Raw genomic sequence first — 23555 nt, forward strand, 5'->3', positions numbered from 1 at the left:
ACAGAGAAATACTCCCCAAAAGAGGGGGGAAGAACCACCCAATTTATCAAAGTGTGAACCTGTGTCGAGAAATCCTGCATCTTGTTACAGCCACAATTTCTTCTACCCTGCACATAACCAACAGACAGGAAGTTCAGAAACACAAAGGCAATCAATATGAAAACTGTGAAAGTCTCTTAATTAATCAACTCACACAAACTCTCCAAGTAAGAGGATTTTACAAGCATTTCAATTAAGGCTTTCCCTTTTTATTACTAAATTTCATTGACAATTAAAAATGCATAATCAAAGTTGACATGATTATAAAAAGCAAAATATTGTTTAAGTACTGAGCTTTTGGACTTATAGGAGACTTTGATTTTCTGATGCTTATTCTCTTGATGAATCACATAGACAATTGCTAATTGGATAGTTATTCTGTAACAGTGATGTTTTTTAAAATTTCAAAATGAGTAGGTCTTTGAACATGTTTGTATTTCCCAAACTTGTGCGTGCTAAGTCGCTTCAGTCGTGTCTGACTCTTTGTGACCCTATGGACTGTAGCCTGCTAGGTTCCTCTGTCCATGGGATTCTCCAGGCAAGAATACTGGAGTGGGTTGGCATGCCCACCTTTAGGGACCTTCCCAACCCAGGGATCGAACCTGCATCTCCTGCGGCTCCTGCATTGCAGGCAGATTCTTTACTACTGAGCCACCAGGGAAGCCACCCCCCCAATAAGTGAACGTCATCATTTTGGCATATTCATAGCTAAAAGCTACATGACCAACTAATTAATGAAGTTTAACAGTAATACACATGCGAAAAATACTGCTTTATTCAGAGAAATGTTTAAGAGCTAACATTCTGTGATATTTTAGACTTGAGATCCCTAGAATAGCCCCAAAATACTCCAGAGGCCTGGCGGCAATGCTGTTTACCTCTGAATTGACATTGGAATATAAGAAACTTTTTGACATTGAAAATGGATGTACAAAATATGAGAATTTTTGTGAAAAACAAAGGTGAGTTTAGTTTAATATTTTGTTTTTGCTATTAAAAGAAAGGTTTATTTGAACTCCTCTTTGACTCTCAGCTCTCAGGCCAAAGCCTGAGAAGTTTCCAGAAACTGCACATATTCCCAGTAATGGTTTATGCTACTTTTCTGCTTTGAAGATTAAAACATAGACCAGAAGACAAAGTATCTTCTCATGATTCTGTGTCTCATTTAGGACAGTAGAAAAGTAATTTAAGTCCTTGGTTCAACTTTTCTCCACCAGGAAATCAAATATAACCATTGCCTTCCACCTTCAGCTGACAGTTCTGAAGAGTAACAGTTGAAGGGCCATTTGCAGTTAAAATTGAAAGATGAAATTACTTTTTTACCTGAAGAATTAAGTTTATGGAACATAAGACTATCTTTTAAATAGTTTTTATTTTTAAATTCTCATTAAAAAGTTATTATATTAAAAAATCTATTTCTTTTGTGTTTATATTGTAAAAATATTATGGAGATGCTAAAGATGTCGTTTTAGAATATCTTTAAATAGCAGTTTCTGCCAATGCCATGAAAATATTATCTACCTATGAAGCATGAAATCCTACTGTTTCAGGAATGAAACATGGGAGTTTAAAAAAAAATAAGCAGAAACTTTCCTGTTTATCAAGAATCAGCAGTCAGCCTTTGAGTCTGACTGAAATCTTATTTTGCCTATAGCTTGCTCCTATTGCCACACCACCCCTCCCCCACCACTACCGCCTCTGATGGGGAACCAGTGGACAAGCTCCTTTGGGGATCAGGCCTTGCAAAGCCTGGAGGTGGGTAAGGAGGATCTCAGCACTCTGAGAATATACACACACAGAGACACACACACACAGAAGCTTTTTTATTATTATTATCTATAGATAAATGTTTAAGTGGACCAGATTGTTCCACTTCGTGAATGATCTGTTCACCTCTATTAGTGTGCTGTGTTAAGGGCTCCAGTGTTGAGTCCCCAAAGAAAAATATAGCTAAAGCATTTTAATATTGGCCCATCATTTGGCAACAATTGAATTAGGCAGTCATTGTTTTATTTAAAGAGAATCAGTATTCTTTTGTATCTAAGAGAGTAGCAGCCCTGAGGGTAGTCTGAATACAAAATACAGGGCTCAGTCCAGAAACAGATCTTGGTGTCATTTATTATCTGGGCTCCAGGAGGATGTTGATGAATGCTGTGGTTTAGCATCCAAATTCCTCAAAAAAAGGCCCAAGTCTCAGTTTCCAGCCTACAGTGGAGAGTCAGGCATATTCTCATTGGCTGTTTTTGTATAACTTCAGAAGGATAGTAAATACTGCTTTGTTGTCGTGTGACTGTTACAGAAAAAGCAATAGCTTGTTTTCAACATAATCATTCTAAAAGGATGGGGGGTGGTGGGAAGTGCAAACCACAGATTTTGTCCTGTCGGAAAGCAGTAGCTGAGCAGGCTTGTCGAGCTGTCAGTTGGGCACTTCAGGCTCTCTCTCTGATCATGCTATTCGAAAGTCTTTGCCGCTCTCCTTCTAGTCCTCTTGCTGTCTCTCATGACCCCCCATGTCCCACGTTACCTCCCTACTACCCCATCCCTCCAACACACCAAGCTGGCTGTCGATAAGAGAAAAACCAGAATGGCCACATTCCTTATCTTGCCCAGTTCTGGAAGGTTGAGGACTCCCACCAGGACTTACGAGCTCAGAAACTGGGGGATTTGGAAGAACTTGCAGAGGTCATAGCAAGTGATATCCGTGACCATGTGGACTCAAGAAGGGAGATGCCCTTAGCAAGAAGTGGAGATGGCAGCCCTTGTGGTGTGGACACTGTCCCAGGCAGACTTCCTGATCCTTGCATTTGGCAAGGGTTCCCACCTTGGTGTCAAAACCCCACCTGCAGAGGGTTTCCCTTAAATGATCTTCTCTATCTATTACCTCTAGTATCCCTGTCCCCTCCAGAAGGTCCTTCCTCATTTCCTAATGTCCCTTTTCAGTGGAAGCCCTCGATTCCCTCAATTCCCCAGACTTCCTGCTATATGTTGTGTGCTGTCCAAAGTGCTCACTTTTACAAACCACATTTTGACACATCCCTGTGTCAATTCATTGTGTAAACCACGTAGAGTTTTTGGTCTATAAGCTAACTCCTGTTCTGGCATCCCTCTGAACACAAATTGACAACATAAAGACAAGTACTATGTTAGCCTTTGTGAATGACAGAGACAGGGTGCTGAGAAGCAGAAATTGATACTATGGTGTTAAGACACAATAATTCTCAAGTGAGCAAAATCACTCTTTGAGTACCAAGTTAATGTGTGTTGCATTTAAAAGATAATAAATGCAGTATTCATAAACTTATATGTGCCTTGTGATTCTTGTGTCAGCAGGGTTTCTGTAGACCTCTATTTATATCAAATCAACTTCAAATATTCCAGAATGTAGATCACATCTGGCCTCATTTTTGAAGTGTCCCTCTAGGACCATTTCTAAAATGGTAGATTGTTCCAGTTCTTTTTCCTAATGAGAAAAAAAATCCATGTGTTCTGTGATTATTAATAATAGTGGCTTTAAATAAATTATTGACAGGTGGCTGTGGAAAGTATTTTCTAGTAGCTGAGGAGCTTTTGGGGAAAGAATTCTGATTCCCCTGCAAAACGTCTAAGTTGTGTTCCTCTTGCCTCTCTACTTCATCAGTTCCATCGGTTGTCTGCCTCCTACGCAGAGTTGTTGTTGTTCAGTCACTAAGTCATGTCCGACTCTTTGCAGCCCCATGAACTGTAGGCTGCCAGGCTCCTCTTCCCACAGAGTTTGCTCAAATTCACATCCAAGTAGTTACTGAAGGTCAACAAGGGAGAGAGGAGCAAATGTGAAGGATTCATGGTTCAAGATTATAGTAACATTTAATAAAAACTTAAAAGGAGTTGATGCTTCTTGTATTTTTTGACATAGGAATCTTGGAGCTTTTTTATAAATTTGGTATTCAACATAATTCTAAATATTGGCTCATACACACACACTCATAAACATACTATCTGTATACCTATCTCTGTCATTGTATAACTATGTAGATATAGACATAGATAGACATAGATAGATACAGACATAGATATCTATAGACATAGATAGATATATGAAGACATAGAGATAGATATGCCAAATGACTGCCATTCATGAGGCACTGTATGGAGCAGAAGTGAATAATATGTAAGACTTATTCCCTGCCATAGGGGAGTTGCCTGCAATCTGGTAGGAGAGATGGGCATGAATATAGTCAGTTATTCTTAGTGGGCATACACTGTGAGCACCATGTCAGGCACTCTGCCAGACTCTGGGCATAGAGAGAAGACCAGAAACTCCAGCCTTCGGATACATGCCATCATTGTGGTTCAGATAATGAATTGATCCGAGTCCAGAGGAGGGGAAGACATTGCCAGCAGAGTTGAACATGAAAGGCTTCTAGGCAGTAGTGACGTGGGAACTGCATTTAAGTGCATTTTCCCTGTGTGTAATTCTCCAAGCATGTTTTCTATTTAGTTATATTGCATTTTGAGACATATAAGTCAGTGATCATTTATAATTTTTTTAATGTCGTATGATTTTTGTAAGTAAATCTTTAAAAGTTCGGCTTTACTCAAAATAATCCAAGACCATTTACTGTGATTTAAAGTATTCATAAAGCAAGGTGATTATTACTCCTGAGACCATCGTACAAAGCCCTGAAGTGTGTTAGACATAGGCCAGAAACCGCTCTCCTTTGTTATATCTTATGAGCCTGTTAAGTTAAAAAAGGAAAAAAAAAAAACACACGCCTATCCTTTTTTGCTATTCCTATTCCATCTTAGACACTTGGAAAATAGAATTTTATATGCTACAATCTAAAGGGAGGATCATAGAGGAATTCTGTCTCTCTATTGCATATGCTACCAAAGACTTAGAAAGTCAAGAGAAAAACAGACCAAAATGCTTTGCTTATTAGTGTACATGCATCCATTTCCCCGAAGTTGCGTAACTAACTGAATTAGGAAAGTGCTATAAACATCGCATCGCTGTTGACATTGAACATTGCATAGCTGGAAAGAAAGGCATGCATATATATATTTTTCCATTTGCTATTTCAATAATCTAAATCGCAGTGGCAAATGAAAATACAATTGAATCTCAAGTGAATGACCAGAAACACCGTATATTTTATAAAATATGGCAGCATAATGAATAGGAGGTAAAAAAAAGAAAAAAGTCCTGGCTTTCAAGTCCTGATGGTTGTGATGTGATTGAATCATCGAGCATTCTGTTTGATGTCTCGGCTTTGCTATTCAGATACACTGCAAAGCGTGTGCATCACCCTCTCTGCACAGTGCACCTGGCAACCCAGTGTGGATGTAGTTGGTTTTTCCTGCACCTGCAAGAAACATGGATATTCAGAGTAGAATTTAAGTCGGGGTATTTTAATTCTCCTAATTGTAATAGATTACCCATCCAGGGAAAACGATCAGTCAGGTACAAAAGAAACTGCTTAGGATTTGAAGGAATTTGACAATTTCGTTGTAGTTCCTAGCCTGGCAGGTGGTAATAATGCCTATGCCAGCACTGTCAAAATATGAAAATTAAAGTGACGATGGGTTTTAATGAAATCCATTTGACAAATATAATTAAGGTGTTTTAATATGAAGTCCTGTAATAAAGACTACCGGTGGACTCCCTGAGGTCCTGACTAATTGTGTAGATTGCTTTTAAGCTTTGAATAGTTTTATTGGATAATGAACTGTTAAGAAGTGTTAGATCTTTCTTAAGCAGAATTTGGTTTGAAAAAGAAGAGGAGAGACAGGCCTGAGGTGTGGCATTTTAAACATAATTAGAAGAGAGATTTAAGTTAACATCTTTGATCTTGCTGTCAGTTTTTGATTAGAGCTGTAAATGCTTTAATCAAGTGTAGTGTAGTCATTACATTTCTAACTGTTTTTTAAACTGTGAAATTACTGAGACATTGACATCAATTTTAACACATTCTGAAAATTTGCTGTAGAATTGGGTTTCTCCATCAAATGTTTGCAATTAGAATATCTGATTATACTGACTTACCAACCTTACACACAATGGCAAAATTATACTGGGGTGGGGACGAGTTTCCTCTCTGTAGTAGTTAAACACAGCAACAAAGCAATATGATTACTTGATATTTATTTTGCTTTCTAGGAATGTGTTTGCAAGTCCTCATCATGTGAAAGTAGTCCATTAAAATGTGTGGATGAGGAAGTAACCTCGGAGTGTTCATCAAGTGAATTTTATAACATTAAACGTTCTTAACTTCCACTCTCAAAGAACCTTTATTTGCCTAATAGTTCATTATGATCGTCTCATGCCACATTTGGATTTTTATTCCCATGCCTGGCACATATAGTAAGCACTTAGTAACTGTTTGTTGGAAGAATGAGTGATCAGTTTACAATAGCTGAGTATGTAACCTATTTGAATTATTTTCCCCAAATTAAATAAGGTCTAAAAAAGTCAACTATAAGGGAAAAGTGAAATCCTCTCCCCCCTTTTGCCACTGTTTTGACCCAGTTACTCATTATAGAGTATAAATGGGTATATATTTGGTATTTCTGACTAGTCTCAGACAATACCACTGAAATGATGAGTTAGACCAGTGCTGTGTGGGATTCTCCTTGGTGGAAATCTGCCTCCCTAGCATTTCACCCATGATTGCAGGAGTGATTAGGCTATTTTAAGGAGCCATGCCCTAGGGCCATTCATTGACTCTAATAAGAAGGAGTCTTCACTGATTTTCATGGTCTTGAACTTTCTGCTTGTGTATTAGTGTTACATCGCATATGAAATGAAGAGTTAAGAAGTCTGGATTCTCACCCATGCTCTTCGTGATACACCCTTTAGAAAAACTGCTTTTCTCTAGATGATCTAATCCAACCCCTGAGTGGAATAAATAACTTCCACATCTCTGCTGACTCTAGAGTTCCACCAGTCAGGGTCGTTGTTGTTGTTCAGTCGTCTGTCACCGACTCTTTGCAACCCCTCGGACTACAGCTCTCCAGGCTTCCCTGTCCTTCACCATCTCTGGGAGTTTGCTCAAACTCATGTCCACTGAGTCGGTGATGCTATCCCACCATCTCATCCTCTGTCGCCTCTTTCTCCTCCTGCCTTCAGTCTTTCCCAGCATCAGGCTCTTTTCCTGTCAGTGTTTAACTCTCTTAATAAGTCTCTGTATCACTTTTACCTTTTAGCCTTTCTTGTTTTTAATGTTCTTCCCTTTTACTTTTCTTTACATTCTTGTTTTTCCCCCTCTGGATATTCCCACTATTCATTTATACAACCATCCATCCATCCATCCATCCATCCAGGAAGTATTACTATTAAAGATCTATTATGTGCCAGATGTTATGTAAGGAAAGAAACAACACCAAGATGCAATAGATGGCCTCTTGGTTACCTGAGGCCACATATGGGGAGTGGTTAGACAGGAGAGAATTCTATCTTCTTATCATCCAATCTGATTTATGTGCCACTGGATGATAATACCTTTATAATATCACCTACTATAAATACATTAAGGAGTAGCTGGACCAGGTACCTTTCATCATTTTTACCTGCAAATACTGCTAGAAATAAAACCTTTTTTGTAGATTATCTGATGACTCATCATCCCACTGTTTCAAATATTTATTCTTTACAGTTAGTTTCGGGTTAGCATTATGTCCATTCCAAAGCTACAATGAATAAAATTAGCATCGTGTTTCCATAGATCTTCAGATTTATCTTCTAAGATTTGAAAAGAGATGTGAGTTGCACGGTAGAGTGTCTGTTACACTTAGGTTGTCAGTGGGCACTCAGTTTTTAAAGCATGTCAAAAGGTATCCACCTTACTGTGTGGCAGATGATCAAGCTGGGGACCAGAGGCCTGGGGTGGAAGTCGTGGCATGTGAACTCTTGGAGACCTGCCAGGATGATGAACAGGTCGGTGGAGAGTATCATGTTTGTATGCTCGTTGGTCCAACTCATTTGGCACATTTCTCTATTTAGAACCTGTACAATGTGTTACGCTTTGTTTGTAGCAGTGGCGATTTTCACATCATTCTGCCCCATTTCAGTATGAGCTGTATGTGTTGGAAACATGCTTTATTCTTTGTGTTCTTACGGTGCCTGCCATGTAATTGGCTCTGCATAATGTTTATTGAATTGAATTCTGATTTTACCTCTGATGTAAGATTTGTCTTCACGGGCAAATTGTTCTGGGAAAGTTGATTTTCATCAGGATTTTCAAGAAAAGAAAAAAAAAGGGTAGAAAAATCCATGAACAAGTAAAAATGCCTACAAAACTTTTCCTTTACTTCTGTGGGCCTATTGTAAACTACTTAACTTTCCATCCCACCCCCAACTGAAACAAAGGTTCTCCAAAGGGACGATGGCAATTTTCACTTTTGGAATATTCGTTCAGTGCTTTGAGATCATGATGAAAGACCTGTAGCACGGGGAGGAATTGTTTAGGTGTGATCCCTTCTGAATCCATAGATATAATCAGAGTTGGTCTGCTTATAAAATCATCAACACACTATTTCCCACTGCACTAGGTGTTCTTTTGAAGTCTCTCATACCAAGCTCTGACCTTATTTCTCAAGATGTATCCACATTTTCTAAACGGGAGTTTTGGGGAAATACAAGACAGCCTCAACGTGCAAAATGTTTTTGAATGTTACTTTCCATTTAACACTTAAGGACATCAATAAAGTAAAATATGATATGTGTACTATGTAGTGTTAACTGGCGTCTCATTAAGGTCAAGAGAAAAAGTGGATTTCCCCCCTCCATACATTCTTTACAGATTTATTTATCATTAGTGCAGAACGTTTAGGATCTTACATAAACATATTGTCACAGAATTCCTATATTACACATTGTCTCTGCTTTGTTTTTAAAGGACCAATTATAATCTATGTAGAAATTACTTATCAATTATACACCAGATTGATGTCCTAGCTTCTTATGAAAAAAGTAGAAAGATTTTCCTCCACCATTGGAATCAAGGTTTAAGAGTAAAAATGTGGGAAATGAAAATCAGCTCAAACCATGTTTTCTTCTCATTCTGATTTACTATCTCTCTCTCACTCTCACTAGGAAAGAGAGCTAATGGTTTGTACCAACTTCTACCTCCATGAAACTAGACAATTTTTTAAAATTGTCAGAAAGTAAAAGTGAAGTCGCTCAGTCGTGTGCAACTCTTTGTAACCCCATGGACTATAGCCTATCAGGCTCCTCCGTCCATGGGATTTTCCAGGCAAGAGTGCTGGAGTAGATTGCCATTTCCTTCTCCAGGGGATCTCCCCGACCCAGGAAACGAACCCAAGTCTTCCGCATTGCAGGCAGACACTTTACCGTCTGAGCCACCAGTGAAGCCCCAAATTGTGATGCTATTTATTCTAGTCAGTGGCAAGCCCAGGACACGGCATGCTTCTCTGTTACTGATGACCTCATCTTCAAGTTTCTGAGAACAGTTCTGGTTCCAGGCTCAGTGCATCAGACTCTACAATGAATACCACCCACTATAAATACATTAAATCATCTTTAAGGTACAACATTGCAGTTCATGAAAATACTGCAGACCAAAAAAAGATATATTTTCCAAGGTACTAAAGAATCAAGGATAATTTTTAATTCATTCTGCCTTATTCGGTTTCATGTTTTAGAAGATCTGTTGTTGTTATTCTTTTGGTAGGAACCTTAAACATTCTCTCTACTCAGCAATCTTTTTTTTTTTTTCGTCAGTATTTTGAACCTCCAACTTAGTAATACAGTTTTTAAATATGACATTTTGTTTTCAAACAGGAGTTAAGGAGTATATTAAAAATTCCTAATGAACCATTCCTCAGTCTGGGTGAGATGTAGTGGGTTTGAGTTCGTCAGTGGGTATAATGTGTACCTATTAAATAATTTGTTTAATCATCTCTTAAAACTCTGAGCCTTCTGGTATTACTTGCTGTGTATAACACATCTTTTATTTGTATTTAGATGTTTGGGTACATGTTTTTGTTAAGGTTTCAGTCACTTTTCCTGCACCTAAAGAGGAGAATGGGATTTGCCAGTGATAAATGGGGAAGTTGACTAGCTAACTAATAAAGATTTGTCTTAATCAAGTATGATTTGTCAGAACAGGAGCGCACCGGGGTCAGGGCGCACGCAATGAATTATACAGCATTCACAGGAGGAAAGGACCCGGCAAGAGACCTCATAAATATGCTGCCATTACCCACTGCTAATTCGTATTCAAAGAGTGCTCTGCACAGCTAGTTTCTAGGTTGCAGAGCTGTTCACCAGCTTCCTGAGCTTTCTGTTTGTGTGAAAAAAGAAGTTTCATTATGTGTTGGCATCATCTGGGTTCTCAAGGTATACCAGTCCCCAAAACTGAGTTGATATCTATAATTTGAAGCATGGCTCATTACATTGCATCATATTACATGTGTAATATTTATTAAGTAACTACTGCGGGCTCTGCAACATGCTGGACATGGAGGGGAGGATGCAGATCACAAAACATTCTCTTTTAGAAGATGTTTTGCATGCTTTCTTATGATCCTTTTCACGTCTTGTCTCTGTTGATTCAAAACAGCTATAAACATTTGTTCACATGACTGATTGCTGTGATAGGGTAAATAAGTCTTTTTCCTGGTCTTTACTTTGTAAATCTTTTCTGTAATTTGAAAAGGTGGTTGTTTTTCTTCTTCACATGGAACATAATTTTCAGTACTGCTCTGTGGCTGGAGCAACATTCAAAGCCAGCTGATCGGTGGTGTTCAGTTGTAGTTGGGAAGCTATAGCTTCCTTGGCTCTGAGAAGTCAACATCAGGACCAACCCTGTCCTCAGAGTTTCTTTTATGCATAAGTGGTCTATTGCATGTTTTTTAGATCAGATTATAATGATGACAAAATAGCTTGTAGTATCTCAGTGCCTAAATTGGGTAGAAAAGATCTTGGCATCATCCTTTTTAATTGGAATAACCACTCTCATAGTTGATGATCCCAGTCCCTCTTTGATGAAACTGATGTCCCTTTTAAAATAAATAATTTAGTAACAGTAATTTTTCAAATTGTTTGAGAGTATGCTTTTGTTATATCAAGGGGGAAAAATGAATAGACTTTGGACTTCCCATGTCCAATGATGGACCCTCCGAGGAAGGAAGGTTGAAATAGAAAGTTGGGAAAGCCCACTGTATCCATTCCTACTCTTATCGAATGAAAATTGTTAGCAATTGAGCTATTACTTTGTATATTTCTGGAAGCTTCCTTAGAACACTGGCCTCAGTCAGGAATGGAAAAAGAGCACAGTCCTCTGATTACTGAGCCTTTAGAAATTCCATGTCTCCTAATAGGATGTTTACAGTGGAATGTAGTAGAACATCGAGAATTCTATAGTGACGGGAATTTCTTTGCTTCAGGTAAGAAAGAACCCCACCAGTTCTGTGAATTATAAATGATATGAAGGAACTTACCCTGCAGTCCAGTGGTTAAGACTCTGTGCTTCCAATGCAGGGGGCATGGGTTTGATCCCTGGTCAGGAAACTAGGAGCCTGCATGCTGTGAGGCATGGCCAAGAAAATGTTAAAATAAGTTTTTTTTTAAAAGATGATATGATGGGAATTGGTAGTATGGTCAAGCCAAGGTTTACTTAGAAAGACGCCTGAACTTAAGAATAGACAAGTCCTCAGTGAAATCAAACCTGCAGCCCCTATAAGAAACACCGTAAAGATACAAGGCAATTTAGACAGATGGATGGTGAAAACAAACCAGAGAGCTAGTTCAGTTCTCAGAAACGAGTGGTCCTTACATCGACAGTGAGCACTGTCTGAGCACGTGTACAGTCACTGCATGTCTCACAAAAAACAAAATGCCCGAAATCCTGGAGAGGAACTGGGAACTCTAGGATTGAGGGTAGAAGAAAGAGTCGGACAAACAGGCCAGATGGCTGGGAAATAGACCCCAGAATATAAGGCTCTTGGACCCTAGAAGACTCATCTTGCTTTTCTTTCAAGTGGAAGAAGTCATTTTTTTAATTTTTTAAAGTTTGCCTTATACCTTCATCCTTGTATTTGATTTATGACATTGGAAAATTCATAAAAGCAGCTTCCTTTTTTGTTATGTGTTTATCCAAAGTGTTGCTCCAAATTGCTTGCCCAGAATGCCTATGATTTTGGCCATTTATGGACTGGTGAAAGCACAGTATATGCCAATGGCCATAACTATTGGCTTGGGGATCAATCAGATGTGGGTTTTGAATACTAGCCAACCGTGGGCAAATTACCTGACCTTTCTGAGCCTCACATTATCTTTAGGAAAGGTTAGTAATAGTCTGCTTCGTTTGAAGATAAAGTGCAGTTATCTGTCAAGGGCTTAGCACAGTAGCTGGCATACAATGAAGCAGTCAATAAATAATGGCCCAAAATAAAAAAGAAACCTTTCCTGGAGGGAAACATTCATTTCAGTGTTTTATACACAGCCTGTAAGCAATAAACTTTTGTTGGGTATATATTAAATGAATGAAGTCTTTTTTTTTTTTTAATGTCTAAGGGTTTAAGCCTACATACATACCTTTTCCCTCAAAAGAAGTCCCATCTCAACTTGTTAATACTCTACACAGAAGTTTGGTAAAAGACTCAATTTTAGTGGTTCCCTATTGGAGCCTGCTGCTACTGCTGCTGCTGCTAAGTCGCTTCAGTCGTGTCCGACTCTGTGCGACCCCATGGACTGCAGCCTACCAGGCTTCTCCGTCCATGGGATTCTCCAGGCAAGAACACTGGAGTGGGTTGCCATTTCCTTCTCCAATGCATGAAAGTGGAAAGTGAAAGTGAAGTTGCTCAGTCGTGACTCTTAGCGATCCCATGGACTGCAGCCTACCAGGCTCCTCCATCCATGGGATTTTCCAGGCAAGAGTACTGGAGTGGGGTGCCATTGCTTTCTCCGTATTGGAGCCTATTGAGATGTAATTAAAAATTCTTCTTAGAATTATGCTAATAAGTTTAGTATACAGCCTTGCCGATGAAGTCTAGTAAATTCTGTTGTATTGGAAACAATAGTTGCTTGTTTTATTCTGTATTTTAGAAACTCCCGATGTCATAGTGCTTGCTAAGAAAGGCAAACAGTAGTAAACTATATTTATGAGTTTTACTAAAAGAAGTCTCTAAGTGCACATTTGATTATCTACTATCCTTCTAAGATCAGACTGATATTTCAGTTTGCAAAATTGAATAATTCTTTACTGTCCTTCACCTGACATTGACCAGCACTTGACATCTGATGAGCTAGATTATCAAAATCCATATTATTTAGCCTTTTCTTTAATGTCAGAAGAGCAGCATAAATATTAGAAAATCTTTAGCTCCTTCCTACCTTTTATTTATTTATTTATTTTAGGAAAACAATAATTTGGGCTCAGTTTGGATCTTTTGTCACCTTACATCTCAAGTTAAAAAAAATACTAAGGTCACATCACCTTAAAACTCTGCTAGAATATACAATGAAACTATCCATCCTTTTTTGTTATGCTTTTCTCCACCTGTTCACTAACTCCCTTGTTTGAGTTTCATTAATTTCTACCTCTCAAAATGTCAGTGTCTAAAATGCAGAACCCTCTGCTTTATTCAGGAATAAACTGTCTCCATCTTTTTGTCTGCTTCATGGTACAGTATAAATTCTCCCCCTTAGCTTTTAGAGTTCTCTATAGACTACTCTGGTGTACAATTTGTGTGTGTTTGTGTATGTTTCAGTTAAACTTTGTTTACAGAAACAAGCCACAGGCTGGCTGTATTGGCTCCAGGGCCCTAGTTTGCCCATTCCTACTCTAGAATAGTGGTTCTCAAAACATAGTCCTCAGGAACCAGCAACATCAGCATCATTCAGGAACTTGTTGGAAATGCAACTTCTTGGGCTCCAGCCCAGACCTGCTGAATTAGAAACTCTGGTTGTGGGGCCCAGGAATCTGTATTTAACAATCTGAATTATTTTTGTTTATTGATTGATCCAAAATCACTGTGGATGATGACAGCAGCCATGAAATTAAAGATGCTTGCTCTTTGGAAGAAAAGCTGTGGCCAACCTAGACAGCATATTAAAAAGCAGAGAATAACTTTGCTGACAAAGATCCATATAGTCAAATCTGTGGTTTTTCCAGTAGTCATGTATGGATGTGACATTTGGACTATAAAGAAAGCTGAGCGCTGAAGAATTGATGCTCTTGAACTGTGGTGTTGTAAAAGACTCTTGAGAGTCCCTCGGACAACAAGGAGATCAGACCAGTCAATCCTAAAGGAAATCAACCCTGAATATTCATTGGAAGGACTGATGCTGAAGTTGAAACTCGAACGCTTTAGCCACTTGATGCAAAGAGCCGACTTATTGAAAAAGATATTGATGCTAGAAAAGGTTGAAGGCAGGAGGAGAAGGGGGCGACAGAGGATGAAATGGTTGGATGGCGTCACTGACTCAATGGACATGAGTTTTAGCAAACTCTGGGAGATAGTGAAGGACAGGGAGCCTGGCCTGCTGCAGTCCATGAGGTTGCAAAGAGTCAGACAGAACTGAACGACTGAACAACAAATTGATTGATCTGGGCTTCCCAGGTGGCTCAGTGGTAAAGAATCCACCTGCCAAGCAGGAGACATGGGTTTGATCCCTGGGTCGGGAAGATCCGCTGGAGAAGGAAATGGCAACCCATTCCAGTATTCTTCCCCGGAAAATCACATGGACAGAGAAGTCTGGGGAGACTACAGTCCCTGGGGTTGCAAAAGACTTGGACACAACTTAGTGACTAAAAAACAGTGATTGATCTATGTCCCATCTACTTCCACAAAAAGAAGTACTTTACAACAAAAGGTCAGGTAAGTGTATCAAGAGTAAAAAACCTAACCCAGGACGGAAGCCAGAAACCAGGAAGTAAAAGGAAGACTTGGGTAGGGGTGGAGGTGGGGGTTGATGTGTAAAGGAATCCTAAAGCAATGCTGTAATAACTAAGGATTAAACTCACCCAGAGCTTCCTAGGATTCAGGCCAAAGAAGAAAACACATTGAATTACATAGCTTGCATTGTCCAATGGTACAAAATGAATTATTTCCTGAACTGTCACAAAAATTTTTTTTTAGTCAGGAAGGGGAGGAAGTGTGTGGTGGTCTTTAAATAAGACAAAGGAATGTGATCAGTCCTGTTCTTAAAATTAGCTTGACTGAAACAGTGTAGAAATATTCTTTATATTGTAATTTCTTAAAGAAATCTTATGAGTACCAAAGTCCCACTGTTAAAGGCATAAAGTTCTGTATTGGAGCCAGACATATGGTACTAAAGAGTGCTGAAGAATGAAAGCCAGGTCTTAACAAAGAGACCAACTAGAAAATTATTTATGACTTCTAAAAAGTTTCTAGTGTTACTTCTAGAAAATTTTAAGAACATACATGTCTAGACCTCGCTCCCAGGAATTCTAGTTTAGTCAGCCTAGAATGAGGCCTCTACAACCCCGTTTGTTAAAAGTGCCATGAATGTGTCTAGTCCAGAACCGAAGAAGCACACCACCCGATGAGAGCCTTTGCCATTGACTGTCTCCTTCACATTTCAGTCATTTCCCTTGGACTTTAGAAGGAAAGAGTTGGCAGAAAATCCAAGAATGATAGCACTGGCCGAAAGCTGAAGAGTGGGTGTTTTGTGTTGTCAGTTGAAAAAAGACCCCATTGCTGTAGATCCCGGATAGCAGATAGGTCGTCTCGCTTGTGCCAAGCCTGATCAATTGCAGCAATTGCCTGGAGCATTGCGAGGAGAGGGTTACTTGCAAGGCATGTTCAGGGCAATGTGATAGATTGATGACATCTGCCAGGTGTTTGGGATTAAGAGTGGCAGCCAGTATCGCATATATTTGTTGACTTTGCTCTCAGACTAGATACATGAATAGCAAGAGTACATTTTGTTGAAAAATTAAAGAAACTGACTTACTCTATCACACTGAATTTTTATTTCTAGACTATTTCTTTTTTTAAAAAAAGTTGTTGGGATATAGTTGATGTACAAAATCATATGAGTTTAAGTTGTAAAACATCGTGAGTCATAGTTTTTAAAGGTTATGTTCCATTCATAATTATTACAAAATAGTTACTATATTCCCTGTGTTGTACAGTATATCCTTGTAACTTATCTATTTTGTACCTCTTAATCCCCCATTCTGTCTTGTCCCTCGCCCTTCCCTCTCCCCACTGGTAATCACTAGTTTATATCTGTGAGTCTGTCTTTTCTGTTATATTCACTAGCTTGTTTTTATCATGTCTTTAATATCTACCTTTAAGATAGATCTTAAAGCCACCTTTAAGGATCCTCTTTTCACTTTCTCAATCTTCCCCTCTAAATTTTCAACATGGTTTGCTGCCTGATATTTCTTGAATGATGATCATCCTTTAAGTCAAAGTTTTGTGTTTCTTAATGCTCGAATGCAGCAGCATTAATATTCAGTGTTCCCTGCTCATACTCATTGTCCTGTGTTTCTTCAGACTCAGTGACTCAGTAACTTTCTGTTTTGCGTGTATTCAGTATATCCATGCTTCCTTCTCCTACTTAAACCTACATGTCTGCTTTCAGTGTGCTCAGAAGGGTCAAGATATGAAAAAATACTGCATAAAACATAAAATTTTAATTTATAAATCAGTGAAAACATTGGTCAAGCTCTTGAGTAAGAGGATAAATTAGATTGTTGTTGTTAATATGTATAAGATGTATAAGAAGATAACCTCTTCCATAGGAATTCTAAATGTTTTCTGTGAGTCAAAAATATTCCTTCCTTACACCATAAAGAAAAATTAAATCAAAATGGGCCAAAGGCCTATATATGAAATTCCCTGGTGGTCCAGTGGTTAAAAGTCCACACTTCCCCCACAGCAACCACAGATTCCATCCCTAGTTAGGAAACTAAGATCCTGCAAGCTGTGGGGTACAGCCAAAAAAAAAAGACCTATGTGTAAGAACTAAAACTATAAAACTCTTAGAAGAAAGCATAAGGATAAATCTTCATGGTCTGGATTTGGCGGTGGAATTTTAAATGGGACACTTAAAAACACAACAAAAGAAAAAATAGATATATTGGACTTATTAACATTAAAAAAACTTTTGTACGTCAAAATACACTATCAAGAGACTGAGAAGACAACCCACAAAATGAAAGAACATATTTATACAGTACATACCTGATAAGGGTCTAGCATCCAGAATATATAAAGAACTCTCACAGCTCAACAACAAAAAGACAAACCAATTTTAAAAAGGATAAGAAACTTAAATAGACATTTCTCTGAAGAAGACATACAGATGACCAACTGACACATGAAAGGTGCTCAACGTCATTAGATGCCGCCGCTGCTGCTAAGTCGCTTCAGTCGTGTCCGACTCTGTGCGACACCATAGACAGCAGCCCACCAGGCTCCCCCGTCCCTGGGATTCTCCAGGCAAGAACACTGGAGTGGGTTGCCATTTCCTTCTCCAATGCATGAAAGTGAAAAGTGAAAGTGAAGTCGCTCAGTCGTGTCCTACTCTTAGCGACCCCATGGACTGCAGCCTACCAGGCTCCTCCATCCATGGGATTTTCCAGGCAAGAGTACTGGAGTGGGGTGCCATTGCCTTCTCATACCTACTAGGATGGCTATAAATTTTTTTAATGGAAAATAACAAGGTGGCCAAGGAGAAATAAGAACCTTCCTGCATCGCTGGTGGGAGTGTAAAATGGATAACCACTGTGAAAAATGAGTTTTGCAGTTCCTCAAAAGGTTAAACACAGAATTACCATATGATCCAGTAATTCCACTTGTAGGCACATACCCAAAAGAACTGATATTTAAACAGATATTTAAATAAGTATTTGTACATGGTTGTTCATAGAAGCACTAATCACGATAGCCAAGGGGCAGAAACCAAAATATCCATCAGTGCATGAACGGATAAACAAAATGTAGTGTATCCATATAATGGAACATTAAATTTAAAAAATATTTTTAATACTCGATGAAGGAACTCTACTCCATAAATCTCCAGTACTTTGACCACCTGATGTGAAGAGCCGACTCATTGGAAAAGACTCTGATGCTGGGAAAGATCGTGGGCAGGAGGAGAAGGGGATGACAGAGGATGAGATGGTTGAATGGCGTCATTGACTCAGTGGACATGAGTTTGAGCAAACTCCGGGAGATAGTGAAGGACAGGGAGCCTGGTGTGCTGCAGTCTGTGGGGTCGCAGAGAGTCGGACACGACTGAGCGACTGAACAACCACAACAAAGGAACTACACCCGCCGCAACATGAATGAATTCTGAAAACATGAAGCTGAGTGAAAGAAGCCAGGGCATATCTTCAACTTGGTGTGGTTTCGGTAATTTTTAGTACTTAAACCTGAAGATTACAAGCCATGCGAGTCTCACTACTCATGTGTTTAGATCTGGACATGCACCATTGCCACATGCCGGCACCAGAAGGAGAGAAGTGATTCTGTCCTTCAGGACTTCTTTCCCTTCCAGCTTCAGTTCACACCAAGAAGAGAGTTAAGACTAAGAAAAAAGACAATATCAAGAAAAGGGATGTCAAGGAAAACAATCCTACTATTCTAGTATTATTTGTATTTATGACAGTTGCATTTTTATGATTTTATCTGTCCCTATTTCCATTCCAAAACACTTCAGTAAAGTGTTACCCTATTAATCTCTGTGCATGGGTCTCAAGCCAGGAAAATAGGTTTTACCACATACATGCATTTGTGTGCATGTGAGAGAGACAGAGAGAGTGGGGGTAGGATGGAATGTCAGCTCCTCATCACTTGCTTTTCACAGCATTAACGATCAATTCAAATATATTAAATTTCCCACCTCACCTGATTCATTTGTTAAGCATAACAACTTTCCTTGCCATTGTGGCAAGTGGGGAAAGGGGTCAGTAAGATGGGCATTTTACCATTCTACAAGAGAATTGGCCTCTTGTTTTTTGAGAACAAAAATAGACTGAAGTCAAAGGTTTGACAAAAAGAACACTTCTAGGACGTTTTTTACTCTGCATAATTTGTGAACAACAGAAGGCCATTCCAGTAAAGACCATGAGACCACAGCATACTCCTCTGTAACAGCTGGGATTGCTATATGGGAACAGTGTCCAGGAAATGTGGAGACTGTCTCTTTTCCCACTCTTGCCCAAATAATTACAAAGGCCTTTCTCGGGCACTGACATTTTAAATGTATATTAAAGTATTAAAGTGCTTTATCACCCACATTGTAATGCATTTGGAAGACACTTTCATTTAATTAAAATTTTTTGACTGCAAAGATCACTGACATAGGAGTTCGGAAACTTGGTTCATGGTTGCAGCTCTGTCAGTCATTAGCAGTGGGACCTGAATGATCACCCTCGAACTCCTCACCCTTGTTTGCTCATCTGTGCAATTAATTACTCTCAAGGCTCAATTTCTTCTAAAACTCTGGACTCCTGTTATGATAAATTTATAGAAGACAACTGTGTTTTCAAGCTCAGTGGTTCCTATGGACACAAATTTCCTGAGCACCTACATACGTAATCCATTGCCTCTTAAAATGCTGCGTACACTGGGAGGTATAAGAAATGACCTCCTCTTGAAAGAAGTTTGGGCTTCCTGGTGGTTTAGACAGTAAAGAATCCACCTTCAATGTGGGAGACCCAGGTTCGATACCTGAGTTGGGAAGATAGCCTGGAGAAGGGCATGGCAACCCACTCCAGTATTCTTGCCTGGAGAATTCCATGGATAGAGGAGCCTGGTAGGCCACGGTCCATGGGATCACAAAGAGCCGGACACAACTGAGCAACTAACGCTAAAAGAAGTTTACAGCCTCACAGGGAAGGAAGAACATACAAATAAGGAATCACCGGCAGATCCTATAGCAGCAAAGCAGGAACATAAATGACGGGAAAGGGTCAGGAAGGTAGGTGGCAGCTTCCATATGACCTGGCTCTTACGATGAGCCTGTGCTTATCATGTGGAAATGGGGACTCAGTATTGCTCTATATTCCAAATTTCAAAAGAAGCTCGAGGTCCAATTTTTTATATGAAATACACTTGTTTAAAAAAATTGTGTTGTTGTTTTTGTTGCAGACCAGTTCAGAAATGCTTAAAACAGTGTTTCACAAAAGCAAAACATGTTTGCCAGCCACATAGATCCTGCGGTTCTCCCAATAGCGACTTCTGAATAAGCAGATAATTATCAATAGAATGTTATACATTCAGTGATAGAAATGTGTATAGCTCACAGAAGAATACAGAGAGTGATTAACTCTACCCATAATGATTTCAGAAAGGCTTTCTAATTACTTTCTAGTCACTTGTCAATAGTTTACAGCCCTTTTTGTTTTTTTTAAGAATGATCCATTCATTCACCCCAGAGATCTGGACGCTGCTGACCCCGGCTCCCTTGTCTGTTAAGTAAATACATGTTTGGTAAATTCCCCAAGTGAGCCTTTGGAATGTGTTTTGACAGTTTTGCCCATTCAGATTTTCTGCTGCTTCATCTCCTGGCTTTAACATTCTTTATTGAATTGTGAAAATGGGATGTCCTTCCTGCTGCTCTGGTCTTATTTCATAGAATAGAACAGATTCATTCTCATTTCTGAATGGAGCTGTAATTAACATGGTTCCTTTTGTTTAACAACCTCAATTTACATAGTACCTGCTCATTCCAGAGCATCATTATTGGAGGCACAGCTTCATTGACTGATGTCTGAGGGCTCTGGGAATAGCATTTGCTAATTATCTGCAGCAAACCAGGTAACTAAGGGGAGGTTCTGCTATGACTTTGATGAAAGTAGTGCTGATGATTTTTTTAAATTGCTTAATGATAGATTTGATCATCCTAAAACAAAATAGAATACATATTTATCTGCCAAGTAGGTAATGTTAAGTCATCATTGCTGAAAGAAAGAAGGAAAGAAAAGAATGAAAGAAACCTGGGGCCCTGTACATTCTTTTGATATGTTCGCTACTAAGAATGCATAAGTTTACTTTTAGGTTATATAAATATTTAAGTATTTCTGTAGTAATATCATCATCAAAGTGCTTGTAAATATTTTATAGTACAGTAAATGCAGGTGTCCTCAGAGGCCAAGTAGGCTACTGCATGAACCAGTGCTGTGGTAGACTTGGGCATTCTGAATATATGATACCACTTAAAATCATTTCAATTTGAATTATTTGTTATTTTTTCAGCATTGTCTTGGGGGGAGAGGGGAGGAGGGTAGAATACTTTTGTGGGTCTGAGTTGTCCCGTGCTCTCTAGTTTGCTAAAATGCTCCACAGAGAAAAAGAGGCATTAAGATTTTTTAGTCATTGAGTCCTAATATTTTAAAGCTAGAAGGGGCACTAAAGATTATCTATTCCAAGACTGTCATTTGACATTTAAGGAAACTGAGGCCTAGAGAAGGGAAGTGTTTTACCTAAATCAAACTACAGGTAAGTATGTCTGTATTTCTTTTGGGTGGATCGTAAAGACAGGGGAATTTGGAGATCCTTCCAAGATGTTATTTCTGTATTCTGTAAAACAGTGACATTAGCCACTTGTGGTTAGTGAGCCTTTGAAATGTGACTGGTTCTACCAACAAACTGAATTTTAAATTTTATATAAGTTTAATTAATTTAAAAAGCCCTATGTGGCCAGCAAGTACCATATTGGACAGAGAAGCTCTAGAATTACAATTTTCATCCCTGACTTATCACATTCTACCTTAAATAAATATTCTACTACTTCTCATAAAATTTAAAAGACTGTCAACCATATACTTCTATTTACTTCCTCTCCATCTTTTGTGCTATGGTTTTCTTATATTTTACTTCTGTATATGTTGTTGTTATTTTGCTTTACATGTGTCTAAATTTTGTGGATGCAAATTTCCATCTAATATCATCTCCCTTCAGCCTGAAGAATTTCCTTTACATTTCTTGTAACTAAATTTTGCTCGATAATACTCTCATTTTTCAATGTGTAAAACTATCATTATTTTATTTTTATGTTTCAGATACTTTTCACTAGATACGGAGTGCCAGGATGACTTTGTATCGCCCTAGCTCTTGGGGATATTGTTCCACTGTCCTCTTGTTTGTTTCTGATGAAAACTCAGTCCTCCTTCTTCTTAATGCTTTCCAGCAGGTTTGGACTTGACTCTCAGAGGGCAAGCACCGCAAGAATATGTGGGAATAAGAGGTTTCACTTTGCTAACCAGCCCCTTCTCCACTGCCTCTTTCATGGCAAGATTTGGAGATTGGGTGAGAATTATCAAACCAAGCAATTTGCTTTTGTGTTTAGAACTCTTCCAGATCCCATTTTGTTCTGCAAGCCTACATTTTTCACAGGACGTTTGACTGATTTCCCTTTATTCCTGAAAAGCCTCCCAGAGGGAGGCCTGAACTCAGACCAGGTACTCACTGTAGGTGTGAACGTTGCCACAACCCTTTGCTCACAAATGAGATGCTTCTTTCTCTCTAGAATTCATCACAACTTCCTCATATATACCAGGTATCTCCCAGAAAGAACGATAATTATTTTGTCTGGATTTTTCTTATTTCTCTGAGAATGAATATTTGTTATCTTTCTACTTCTGAATTGGAAGCAGTTCTTTATATGCCTTGAATTGTGAAATAATGAAAGATGGTAAAAGACGTGCCTTTTCCACATCCCCACCTATCCAGGGATCAAGAATTCAAGAAACTCTTCATGTCTGAGTAACATCGATACTGAGGATAACCCATTCAGGGCATGATGCCAGAGTCAGTGTCCAGGCAGATATGCTAAATGCCAAAGGATGGTTCATCCAGTCACTCTGTGAGCAGCTCCCTCCCGAGAAAGCTGTATGTCGGATACTTTGCTCTCCCAAAGCAATACGTTTTTGCTTTTATTAAACTCAGTAGCTAGAATTTATTGAGCCATGTCCAAAATTCAGTACTCCAAATTGTTAGGAAAATATTACTTTGTGTTTTGCATCTGTCAGGTTGGCATTCTGCAATATACATAAGAAAGCACATGCTTCAAAAATAGCTCTTTTAGGGCCTTCTTTGGTTCCAGTGCAGAGGGTGCCGGTTCGACCCCTGGTCACAGAGCTAATATCCCACATGCCTCATGGCTAAAAAACCAAACATAAACAGAAGCAATGTTGTAACAAACTCAATAAAGACTTTTAAATGGTCCACATTAAAAAAAAAATTTTTTTTTATATATAGCTCTTTTAAGTCTTTCTATTCACTCCACACTCCACAGAAGTCCCCATATACAAAGAGCAGCTGGATAGTTGTGAATGCCTTTTACCTGTTACTAAAATTACTAATGAAGTTTCTGAGTGCCAGAAAATCATTTTACCTTCTGATGTCCAGTTAAGTCCAAGAAGACTGAACTGGCTGTCTTCAAATTTTAAATACTTTTTTGGAAAGTAAAAGTGAAAGTGAAAGTCACTCAGTCATGTCCGACTCTTTGCGACCCCATGGACTATACGGTCCATGGAATTCTCCAGGTCAGATTACTGGAGTGGGCAGCCTTTCCCTTCTCCAGGGGATCTTCC

General features: G+C 38.9%; 1 protein-coding gene across 16 annotated transcripts in view; it reads left to right on the forward strand.

Moving 5' to 3' along the window:
• VTI1A (vesicle transport through interaction with t-SNAREs 1A) overlaps positions 1-23555 on the forward strand; it is a 381885-nt gene that overhangs the window by 194182 nt on the left and 164148 nt on the right. For 5 of the 16 annotated variants that reach the window (XM_061403479.1, XM_061403482.1, XM_061403480.1 and 2 more), the window contains exon 7: positions 1694-1794. The exons of 10 other annotated variants lie outside the window; for them this stretch is intronic. In XM_061403479.1, coding sequence (XP_061259463.1) covers positions 1694-1794 — 101 coding nt within the window. Of the gene's footprint in view, positions 1-1693; positions 1795-7871; positions 7952-23555 lie in introns of all 16 variants that reach the window. One more of the 16 variants, XM_061403484.1, reaches the window with a different exon arrangement.

This window comes from Bos javanicus, chromosome 26, assembly GCF_032452875.1.
Source record: "Bos javanicus breed banteng chromosome 26, ARS-OSU_banteng_1.0, whole genome shotgun sequence".
NCBI classification, from domain to species: Eukaryota; Metazoa; Chordata; class Mammalia; order Artiodactyla; family Bovidae; genus Bos; species Bos javanicus.